Below are 11,881 nucleotides of genomic sequence, written 5' to 3'. Positions count from 1 at the left end.
ACAACACACCCCTTTACTGACTTTCTCAGCCTGCCTGAACCAAAGTCAGGATAGGAAGCTGGCTTTTTTTTAAAAAAATTAAAAGCTGAGAATGTGGAATTACGTGGCAGGAATTTCCCTAAGAAAAAAAACCCTTCTGCCCCGCTTGCTGCAACAGGAGAAAATGTGGCTCTTTCAATGTATAACCTGGCACAGTTGTGGTTATAGTGGGTGGAATTCTGGTCTTCCTTCCACAATGATGTTATAAACCCTGAAAGAGTGGTTGTGCAGAACTGGCGGCGGGGGGAAGAGGACAAAGGACAGTTCTACCAGTGAAATTTCAGTCTCCTTGGAGATGCCATCAGGCTGTCTGCCCAAACCTTTTGTCACCGTTAACTGCGGGTAAAGAGGCATTTGTACTGCAGATGAGCATTCAGGCCCACGTCAGTCCGTGAGACACCCGACTGAAGAAGAGAGTCGCTTTAAGACTCAGCTGCGAAAACGCACTTTGTGCTTGCGCATAGTTCGAAACAGATTCACATTGCGGGATGAAGACTGATGCGCCCGTAGTCCGGTGTGGAATCCAAGCGCCTGTGGCCCCTCTCGCTTGGATGCTGAAGGGGCCCCCTTGGAAACCTAGGAAATTTGTTTCTCTCTCTAGGGAATCCAAGCGCCTGTGGCCCCTCTCGCTGGGATGCTGAAGGGGCCCCCTTGTTCTCCCTTGGGTCTCACGGGTGAAGAAATTGTCGATGAATAACCTAGGAAATTTGTTTCTCTCTTTAGGGCACTTAAGGGATCGTTTATTTTTAGTCGGGGACCAGGGGTGTGCGTGTTCAAGTGCCTTACAGTTCCAATCGGGCCACTGGTGAACAATTGGCCTCTCGAACGAAATGTTTTCTGTGCTGCCTTGTGGATTCTCCGAACCACTGTCTCTAATAAGCACTAACTCTTCCTCCGAGGCTGCAAGGGAGTTTCGCTGCTGCACCCCAGCCCGAGAGGAAGAGGAAGAAGAAGAAGAGATTGGATTTATACCCCGCCCTTCACTTGGAGTCTCAGAGCGGTTTACAAACTCCTTGCCCTTCCCCTCCCCACAACAGACACAACAGCACTGACAAGCATCCCGGATCCAACAGCAACATCTAGATTCTGCCTTGCCGTTGACGGTTCCAAAAGCCACAGGCAATTCGGTATGAGGTAACCACCAGGGGGCGGTGGAATCGCGGGGCACAGCAAAGAGCGCGCAGAGTCTCGTTTTTTGTTCCATGAGGCAAAGACAAACATTCCCCACACGTGCAGGGAGTTTGCTCATCTCGACTTCTGTCTCCCTTAGACGGCTTTGGGTTTGTCCACCACCTGATCCAACGCGAGTCACGGGTGCCTGGAGAGATGCACCTGTTTGTAAAGTGCTCTTCAAAAAGAAAAGAAAAGTGAACCCAGAGACTTCCCACTGGGCCTTCTTGTTGCACTGGCGGGCGTTGCACTACAGGTGTGTCCACAGTCCCGGCATCCGGCCTTTCTCCCCTCCAAGGGCATCCTGGGAGTTCTTCATGAGACAAAGGGAATCCTGGAAGAGCCTCCGAGGCCGCAAGACACGTGGTTGGCGGCGGGAAAGTCTCTGAAAGAGTCCGATGGGCAATCAGGCGTGCCAGAAAAGTGCATCTCGCGGGGGAAGCTATACAAGGTTTGCCGCCCCGGGCAGGGGCTCCTGCGGAGGACCGGGGTGATCCTGCTTGCTGTGAAGCTGGGCCAGCTGAAGGACGGGCATGTTGCAAAGCGGGCACACCTTGCGGACCTCCAGCCACTTGATGAGGCACCTGCAGGTGGAGAGAGGGGACGTCAGTCGTTTCTTCCGGGCCAACTGTCAAGCCATGGCTGTCGCCTGACGACAAAAGCCTTCATTGATTAAAACTCGTTAAGTGGATTTATTTTAACCTGCATAAGACTAAAGCAAGATTTTGAGAGAGAGAGAAAGAGAGAGAGATTCTCCTCTTTGTTTTGGGATGGCCAATACTCGTACAACACTTGTACAACAGCAGTAGAAAAGAGCAAGAGTCCAGGAGCACCTTAAAGCGGTGAATCACAGGAGCTCTTCCCTTGCCACAGATTTTATTAGTCTTTATGGTGCTCCTGGACTCCTGCTCTTTTCTCCAGCTACAGACAGACTAGCACGGCCACCAGTGTTCCCTCTAAGATGAGTTAGTGTGAGCTAGCTCAGTTTTTTAGCCTCTGGCTCACGCCTTTTTGTCTTAGCCCAGGAAGGAGGGCTCCAGAGCAAACTAATTTATGCAGCAGCCAAATCACCTGCTCACAACTTTAATGCCAGTAGCTCACAAAGTAGAATTTTTGCTCACAGGGCTCCATAGCTTAGAGGGAACATTGACGGCCACCCATCTTGTACAACAGTAGGCATCTTATCCGATAATGCTTCTTCTGAGACGGAACTTAACAAAGGTTAGTCAAATGCAAGAAAGGGGGCCGATATTAAAAACGTAATGAAGGAAATATATAAAAAATACATGCATTTATTAATCACAGATTTTAAAATTATATAAGGGCCCAATCACACGTTATGTATAAATAACAAACGATAAAACACAAGGGCTGATAAATCTGACCTGACGCATTTCGGCCTATGTAGGCCTTCCTAAGAGGTCAATAGTGAGGAACATATTGGCTATTATAGAAATATAGTACAATCATGTAAATACAAAGTATAAATTCAATAAGGACCAGAAGCAAGTTGTTTCAAGATAAAACCACCAGGCACAGAGTTTGTTATGGATACATAACGTGTGATTGGGCCCTTATATAATTTTAACATTTGTGATTAATAAATACATGTATTTTTTATATATTTCCTTCATTATGTTTTTAATACTGGCCCCCTTTCTTGCATTTGACTAACCTTTCTCAGGTTCTGGATTCTAAGTTTTAGGTTCAGTTTTTTTCCCCTTTCCCCTTTCTTGTCGTCTTCTGAGACGGAACCAGCTACCGACACTCTCGAAATCCAGCCGATTCTGGACGGATAAAAGGAAATACTTCTTCACACAGCGAGTGATTAAAATGTGGCATTCGCACTCCAGGAGGCATCAAACACAGAGTGAGGGATGGTTAAAACTGCGGTGGCAGTGTGGCAGCACAACATCAAGAAGCCCTGACGTCGTCAGCCAGCCAACAAGAATACACGGAACATGACTGATCCAGCCCGCAGATGAAGCCCCGGCTAGCTACAATGTGTGTGTAATTAAAAATGCTGTATGTTTGTCTTCCCTATCCCCCATGAATATTGTTAGTCCAATTGTCAAGAGTAACTGTAAATCGCTCTGAGCCCGCAGGTGTGTGGGAAAGAGCGATCAATACATTGAAAGTATTATTATTATTTATTATTATTAAAAGGGAAAAAAAATAACAGGGTGAGGGGAAGAAATCCCTTGCTCAAGCGGCTGAAAATTGTCTTCCGCAAACAGGATTCCTGATGGGCTCCTGATGGGTGTATCCTGATAAATAGGTTAGTTTCAGAGGTAGAACCTTAGAGACCATCAATATGTTCGGGAAACAAGCTTTCGAGATTCGGTGCTCCCTTCGTTAAGTATCTGGCGAAGATTTCACTCTCGAAAGTTCGAGCGCCGAAAATCTTCTCGGTCTCTTAAAGCGGCTCCCAGACTCGAATCTAGCTGTCCTAACCAACCAGTGGACCGTGTGGCAGCCTGATCTTAAACAGTTTTCAACTTGCATGCCATTTCCCCACTCCTCCACTTGCAGCTGCTGGATGACCTTGGGCAAGCCATAATTCTGTCAGAGCTGTTCTCTCAAGGACAGTTCTGGAAAGAACTCTCTCAGCCCCACCTACCTGGGTGTCTGTTATGGGGAGGGGAAGGGGAAGGAGTTTGTAAACTGCTCTGAGACTCTGAGTGAAGGGCGGGGTATAAATCTAATCTCCTCTGGGGAGGGAGGGGTAAAAATGCAAATAAATTAATTAAATAAATAATTAAATTTCTAGGGCCCAGATACACTCAAATATTTTACGAGCTTTCCATACGGCTCTAAAGAAAGGGCCGGATGATGCTGGAGCCTCAGTTCTTGCACCAACTCCATGCTGTGCCTGGAAATGATCACAGAACCTGTTAGGAAGGATATCAGGTAGCAATGTTGGGAAAGACCTATTCCTATGGGGTTGGGGGGGGGGCTGCTAGTCGCAGTTCATAAACTGTTAGCTGCCCAAGATTATCTTTGCAGTGATCCGCTGAGTTGGCACTTACTTTCTGTGGAAGGCATGTTTGCACGGACAGATCCCCAGTTCATCTTTGGGCTTAAATTCCTCCAAACAAACAGCACAGATCTGAAAGAGAAGTAAGGGAACAAAAGAGGAGGACGGTCAGCAAAAGATATGGAGGAAAAAATCTCGCATTTGTGAATGGAGATCTAGAGGATCGGCACAATTAGCATTTTGCATTATTTTTAAAGTACCGGGCAAGATGATAAAGGATGAGTTTCCGGGAAACGACTCCTGTCTAGCTGAATCCTCTTCCCTAATGGTTAGAAACTGCACAGGAATCCCAGGCGGCTGGCCAGGGCATGCCTTCCATGAAAGCAGTTTACACATTACTTGCTTGAGATCCCTGCTGGTGCAGCTTTGCAGACTCTACCCTTAACCACGAACAGCCCTGGGCAACAGAAGAGCTGGAAGGGCAGCCATTTTCCACGGGTGAAGTCAGACTAGGGTCCTTTCTGCACTAGACCTTAAATCCCCGTTCAATCCTTACATTCTACACTACATGCAAGTTCACTCCTGTAATTATCTCAGGGTATTTTAACATTCTACACTACACTCGGTTTCACCCCTGTAATTATCTCGGGGTATTTTAACATTCTAAACTACACTCGAGTTCACCCCTGTAATTATCTCGGGGTATTTTAACAGTCTACACTACACTCGGTTTCACCCCTGTAATTATCTCGGGGTATTTTTTTGTTTCCACATTACACTGAGGTCACCCCGGTTTCACCCCACACTTGTTTCGGGATAAACGGATGCTGTTATAACCAGGGATAAATGCAAGGTATTGTGTTGTGAGTTGAACTCTGATAAAACCAGGGATGAGATCCAAGTGCGGAAAGGACCAAAGAAAGACCCACACGGTCACTCAGTATGTGATGAATTGTGTGACATCTGGGGTGAGCGGGGAAGATATTTTTTATTTTTTCAAAAAAATATTTTGTTTATAATATTTCCAAAAACAAAAGTAATACAACTACATTCAATGTAACTAGAGTGTGACAAAATAGCAGTATAACTTGCATACAGAGTTGCATCTATAACTAAATTCAGGGATAAACTCAGGGAATCACCTTCCCTTCCCCTCCCCACAACAGACACCCTGTGAGGCAGGTGGGGCTGAGCGAGCTTTTTCGAGAACTGCTCGTCTTGAGAGAACAGCTCTAACAGAACTTGTGACTGACCCAAGGTCACCCAGCTGGCTGCATGTGGAGGAGTGGGGAATCAAACTGGGTTCTTCAGATTACAGTCCTGCCCAGGGGTCATTCATTTCATAGAAAAAGAGGTGCAGGAGCTCATTAGCATATCTCATTAGCATAACTTATTTGCATATGCCACACACCCTGACATCACCGGAAGCTACGGGGGGGGGGACATGCAGATCTGTCCTCGCAGAGGAGGGAGAGCTGGTACCTGAATAAAACTTGGTCTTAAAGGTGCCACTGGACTATTTTGGGCCGGGGCGGGGGGGGGGGCTCTGCAGCTTGCCTGGCTGCTTCTTGCTCTGACTGAGGGCTGCTGGGAGCAGGGGGCAGGGCTTGTTGCGTATGCCCGCCCCCTGGGCTCTTTACTGCTGGAGCTCCCCCTGGTTAACACCACACCTGGTCCCGCAGCAGCCGAAGAGGCACAGGTGCGATTGGAGAGCCCGCCTGACCTCCGCAGGTGGTTCAGCTAAGGGAACGGCTCCACAGAGACTTAGCCACCCCACTGTCAAATGCATGCTGGCAGGGAAGCCGAGCGCCGAGTCCTGAGTATCAGCAGGAGCACTACCGCCGCCATCGCCACAGGAAGCCCGGCCGGAGGCCTACATAACTCCCAGTCTGGATTGGGCTCCCGTGGAAGCAATGAGTTGCCTCGATGTGTGCCACCTTCAGCTCCTGTCGTCGGACCCCCACTCTGGCTCGGATTCCTGGCTCCCTGACCCCTGCTACGGACAACCCCTCTTTCGGACTCCCGATTTGGCTCTCGCTCTGGCTCTCCTGGCAACGCCCTCGGAAAGGACTTGACTTCTGCCTCTCAGCCTAAGCCCAGCCATTGACGCTCCGGCCGGGTCAAGACCACCCCGTATCCCGAGATGACGTCTGCAGGGCTCATCTCTGAACTCAGAGTATCGGAGGGATGCCTGCATAGGCTCAAAGCCAAAGAGAGAGAAGGGGTGATAGAGAAGAGAGAAGCCTCGTGCGAGTGAAGTTCTTACCTCGTGCAAGTTAAGTTCTTTTACTTTTTCCTTTAGAATAACCTGCAAGGAGAGAAGCACTCGTTAACAACAGAGTAAACAGGAGCTGCGGTGGCTCAAGTGGGTTAAGACGCTGAACTGCAGGCTGTGGAAGGTCAGTAGTTCAGCAGTTCGAGACCCAAGTGTGCCGCATGACGGAGTGAGCTCCCGTCTCTAGTTCCAGCTCCTGCCAACCTAGCAGTTCGAAAGCAAGAAATTGCAAGTAGATAAATAGGCACCCCTTCGGTGGGAAGGTAACAGCGTTCCGTGCGCCTTGGCGTCTAGTCATGCCGGCCACATGACCACGGAAACGTCTTCGGACAGCGCTGGCTCTTCGGCTTTGAAACGGAGATGAGCACTGCAACCCTAGAGTCGGATTCGACTGGCTTTCGAGCAAGGGAACCTTTACCTTTACCTTTTTAAACAGGGCAGCAGATATAGCTGCAAACATGATTTATGCCTGCAAGACTGGGCCCACAAAAAAAAACACCCCATCTTACTTCAGAGCTTCAAAGAACAAAAGGCTTTAGCCACAGTGGTTCAAATACCCTGTTGGCACCAAGGACCACTATAACATTAGCGTGCGTCTTGCTAGGAGCACAGAAAAGGGAGGCTGCGTTCAAATTACTGTTGTTGGCACTCCAGAGGAACTAGTTAGCCAGTGGTCACTGCGTGAGACAGGATGCTGGACCAGATGGACCACTGGTCTGATCCAGCAGGGCTCTTCTTATGTTTTTCTCAGGGGAAGGCCTCATCCTCTCTGTCCTGTTGTTGGCCCTCCAGAGGAACTGGTTGGCCACCGTGTGAGACAGGATGCTGGACTAGATGGACCCTCACTGGTCTGATCCAGCAGGGCTCTTCTGATGTTCTTATCAGGGGAAGGCCTCGGCCTCTCTGCCCTTTTGCTGGCCCTCCGGAGAAACTGGTTGGCCACCGTGTGAGACAGGATGCTGGACTAGGTGGACCATTGGTCTGATCCAGCATGGATCTTCTTACATTCTTATATTAGGCTACAGGCCTGGCCACACCTCCACCCCCCCAGACCATCTCTGCCCCAAAATTCAACCGTTGTGTGGCAGACAACATATCCTAAAAAGAGAAAATGAGGGGGAAATGGCTCACCTGTTTGTAAGCATAGAGCTCTTTGTGGGCTTGATGTCGAAGCCTGGGAACCACAAAAGAAACAAAAGGAAAGAATATATGAACAGGGAAGGCATAAAAATATCACACAAATGACACTTAGCCCGATCTACCCTAACAGCTGACCACAAAGTAAAACTGCTCCTGGATCGCACCGCTTCAACCTCAAGATGGCAGGAATCGCATCACTGTATACTTCCCCCCCCACACACCCCCAAAATCCCTGCATATAGAGAGCTAGAGATCAGGGAGAAAAGTTCCAGCCTAGAATTCTCTCCTGAATTTCTGGCGTGGCTTTTTATCATGCGGCTGCCTGTTTGGGTAGACTGGGTCTCAAATTCCCCATCTGATGAAGCAACAATCCCCCCGACCTGTTTGAAAGGGGGAAGGGCAGACATATTTTACAGTGCGGTACCCAGTTGTCAAGGAATCACTGCCGTAGCATTTGGCACAACAACTTTACGTAATGGTAACCTTTTAGAATTTGGCTTTTTACACAGTGGACCCAACCGGTCAATTAGACAACCTTTCTTTCCCTTCCCTTAAGAATCTTTTGTTTTTATTCGTGGGAAGTTCCCGGCAGTAGGGGGGTAGGGGAGGGAGACACAGCCTCGCCTTATTAGGCAAACACGGGGAAAGAGAGGATAGACGGACTTGCCCCCTGCTCTAGGTTAGATTTAATACAATGAAATATCTGCTCCCCATCTTGACAAAGTGACATTTGTTCGATAGAAGAAGTCATAAAAGTATGGATCGTGTTCAGCTTAATGTACTGCATTTCTATTGAAACCTGGGCGGTTACTGGTTTCCATACTTGTATTCTTCCAACTCAAATGGACATACTCTTCGGAAGGCTGTGTCTACATCAATGCAGATTGCTCAGTATTGGATTATGAGATGACTGCTGACATTTTGGGGGCGTTTTCCCTTAAGAGACATCATCCTTTGCTCTATGCCCTCCATACCTATGCTGTAAAAGAATATAACACCACCACCCCTGTAATGATTCCTTGTTTTATATGTGCGTGTGTCTCTTTAAAAGTTTGGTTGCATGGCTCTGTGGTGGACTAGAGTGCTTGAAGAGACAAGTGTGGTGTGATTGACAGAGAGGGAAAGGGGTTTTGGAAAGTGTTTCTGAGTGGATGAATGGGTATGTCCTTCAGGAGTGACAGTTAGAAGTTGGACAATCCTGGGAATGGCAGTTTGAAGAGGACACCAAGAACTCTTGTTAGTATTGCAGCCTCCTCACACAGAACTACAGTTCCCAGGATTCCCTGGGGAGAGGAAGTGAGTCCAATGTTCCCTCTAAGCTGTGGAGTCTTGTGAGCAAAAATTCTACTTTGTGAGCTACCGGCACTAAAGTTGTGAGTGAGCCATTTGGCTGCTGCATAAATTAGTTTGCTCTGGAGCCCCATCCTTCCTGAGCTAAGACAAAAATCTGTGAGCTGGAGGCTAAAAATCTGTGAGCTAGCTCACAGTAACTCAGCTTAGAGGGAACACTGGAAGTGACCACCATAGCCATTTTTAAGACTAGATCTTTTACTCTCAAAAGGGGATTTTACAGCAACTCCATGGATAACTTCCCCTTTTATTTCCCAGGTCCAAGTAGGGTTTCTTCCAGCAAAGTGACCATTTGCAAATTACTAAAGATAAGCAACTGTAGAGTACGGTTGCCAGGCCCCCAATTTAGATGGGGGTTCCCCCCCTTTTGTGGGCCCCTTTTTGCCACCGGCCAGTTGGCTAACGGGGAGAAACCCTGCCTGCAAAAGCCCCAGAACACGACGTGGCGATGTCACCCAGGAGTGACGCCATCCCATCGCTGACGTCGGGGGGTGACGCTCTAGTTTTAGGGCAATACTCTACAGTAAAATGGGGCTCAAACCATAGAGTTATGTCCAAAAATTGATGTCATCACCCTGACGTCAGTGACGTGATGACCTTACTTCCAGGTGATGTCATTGCGGCACGCATAGCAGAAGATCCCGGACTGGACCCCGGAGCCCCTTGCCGGCAGCCAGGTGGGACCCGGCAACCCTACTGTAGAGTGGGGAAGAGAGACGGGAAAAAGAACATTTTTATAGATTTACCTCCATTAACAGTACACTTAATGTCTCCGAGTTCAGAGATAGAAATCTGTAAAACAGATAGCACAGCCTAGAAGAAAAAAACCTTGTCAAAGACTCAGTTTGCAACAGGGGACCATTGAAAGATGCGGAAACTCCATTGGGACTGTCTGAGCGCGGCTGACACACATTCACAGTTCTCCCCAGGGGACGAATGCTACCAGAGCACCCCCATTTTGTCTCCGTACAAATTTATTTATATTTATTAATTTTGAGATTTAAATCCACTCTGTGTTTACGTTTTAGAAACCTCTAAGAGACATGATCTGTTCCGTATTGCACTAGCTCCTAAACAGAAAGACTCTTGGCACCCACTCTTGAAGGCTGTGCATTTCTATGTACTTAAACAACCAATCACTTACGCCCTTGGCGGGAGGAAGTGTTGCTTCCCTATTTTTCCTCGCAGAGGAGGGAGAGCTTGTACCTGAATAAAACTTGGTCTTAAAGGTGCCACTGGACTATTTTGAACCGGGGGGGCGGGGGGGGGCTATGCAGCTTGCCTGGCTGCTTCTTGCTCTGACTGAGAGCTGCTGCTGCTTCTTGCTCTGACTGAGGGCTGCTGGGAGCAGGGGGCAGGGCTTGTTGCATGTGCCCGCCCCCTGGGCTCTTTACTGCCGGAGCGCTGCTTCTGTGCGCTCCTGCAGGAAATGACCCCTGGCCCGAATACAGGGTACGTGTGACATGAGTTGGGTCAGAAGTGCCAGCCCAACTCTGGATCATATGCACATCCGGGGACTAACATTTAAAAACCTCTTGTCACTCCAAACACTGTAAGGGGGAAAGAAAGGTTTCAGGCTTCCCTCCTGTGCTGTTTTCATCAGCTGAAATGGCTAGGGAGGGGACTGTTTCCCCCTTCCTCAGGCTCCACATGTCCTGGGAAAGGCTGTTTCCCCGTTCCTCAGGTTCCACGTGTCCTAGAATGGGCATGTGGAGCCCAAGAAAAGGGATAACAGGTCTCCCTGGTGGCTGTTTCCACTGGTGAAAATGGCATGGCCTGAAGCTCCTCCTTCCCCTTCACGATGCTTGGAGACACATGAAACAACAGGGAGGTTTTTGTCACCTTATGTATGTGGGACTGACAGTCAGGTCGGGTAGAAGAAGAAGAGAAGAGATTGGATTTATACCCCTGTACAGAAAAATTGCTTTCTATATCCACATGCCTTCTCCAGTGATGTCTTTTGATAACATGCTGTGTCTTGTTTCCTGTTGCAAGCCAAATGGTGGGGGCCACATGGCCTCAATAGCCATGGCATAAACCCACATTCTTTCACACTTTCATGCCAAACGCCAGACCTCATGGCTGCACATTCTGGCCCACATGCGACTAGTCACGTAGACCATGAAGTAGCTGGAGTTGGGGTCACCTGACTGCAGGCGGGGCTCCAAACTTCTAGCCATTCCTGTGTTGCAGCTATGGCAACCAATAATTGGGCACACCCATGCCCACTCGCAATTGGCAGCCACATCTAATTTGTGACTGGAATTGGGCTATAATTGATTGATTCCTCTGGGAGTGAGTAGCTTAGCTCTTCTCTTTGCTTGCTTAGCTCTCCCTTCCTCCTCTTGTCATTATCTGTTTTATGGCACCTAAAAATGCTGCCTCTTGAGAGACAAAGAGTTGCTTTGTGACTTGGAGCACATGGTGTGCAAAAATGGGATTTCCCATCAAAATCCCCTGGTACTTGGACTATCTTGGACTGATGAATGTTCCTGACGTGGTAACTATGAATCATTAATGTGTAGTTAAGGCAAATTGCCCTAGCCTTTGTTATTTTTGTAATCTCTGGTAGTCTATGCTAAGCTCTGTACTGAATAAAGATCTTCTTATTGCTAAATTGTCTTTGATGTTGTACCTGAATTCCAAGGCTAAATCCTGTGGCCTAAACGCTCTCCATATATGCTACCATTGAAGAGTAAAAGTGTGCATCTCTGGAGTGAGTTGCTAAGGTGTTCTGTCCCAGATGCTAACTAAGGGTTTGGAATCTCTCCCTTAGGAAAGGCAGGGACTAGTGAAAAGAGGTTCTGGTGGCATATTGTTCTGGAAACCAGAGAGGGTATAGACCATCTCGTGGTTTGTTGTTTAATGTACTGAAAAAGTACAGGGTTCCCTCCCATTCCTGGACTGGCTTTAGGGGGGTAATACCTGTT

The 11,881-nt window shown here is 48.2% G+C and overlaps 1 protein-coding gene across 3 annotated transcripts in view; it reads right to left on the bottom strand.

Annotated features, from left to right (window-relative positions):
• Positions 1-646: 646 nt before the first annotated feature.
• The window catches only part of RNF24 (ring finger protein 24), a 99,644-nt gene continuing 88,409 nt past the window's right edge, over positions 647-11,881 (bottom strand). For all 3 annotated transcript variants that reach the window (XM_015411175.1, XM_015411174.1, XM_015411173.1), the window contains exons 3-6: positions 7,593-7,635; positions 6,453-6,494; positions 4,239-4,318; positions 647-1,793 (exon numbers count right to left, since the gene is read on the bottom strand). In XM_015411175.1, coding sequence (XP_015266661.1) covers positions 1,652-1,793; positions 4,239-4,318; positions 6,453-6,494; positions 7,593-7,635 — 307 coding nt within the window. In that variant the 3' untranslated portion in view covers positions 647-1,651. The remainder of the gene's footprint in view (positions 1,794-4,238; positions 4,319-6,452; positions 6,495-7,592; positions 7,636-11,881) is intronic.

This window comes from Gekko japonicus, unplaced genomic scaffold (assembly GCF_001447785.1).
Source record: "Gekko japonicus isolate JY-2015 unplaced genomic scaffold, Gekko_japonicus_V1.1 scaffold850, whole genome shotgun sequence".
NCBI lineage: Eukaryota > Metazoa > Chordata > Lepidosauria > Squamata > Gekkonidae > Gekko > Gekko japonicus.
Note: the sequence above shows the minus strand (reverse complement) of the source record. Positions and strands in the feature narration are given on the sequence as shown.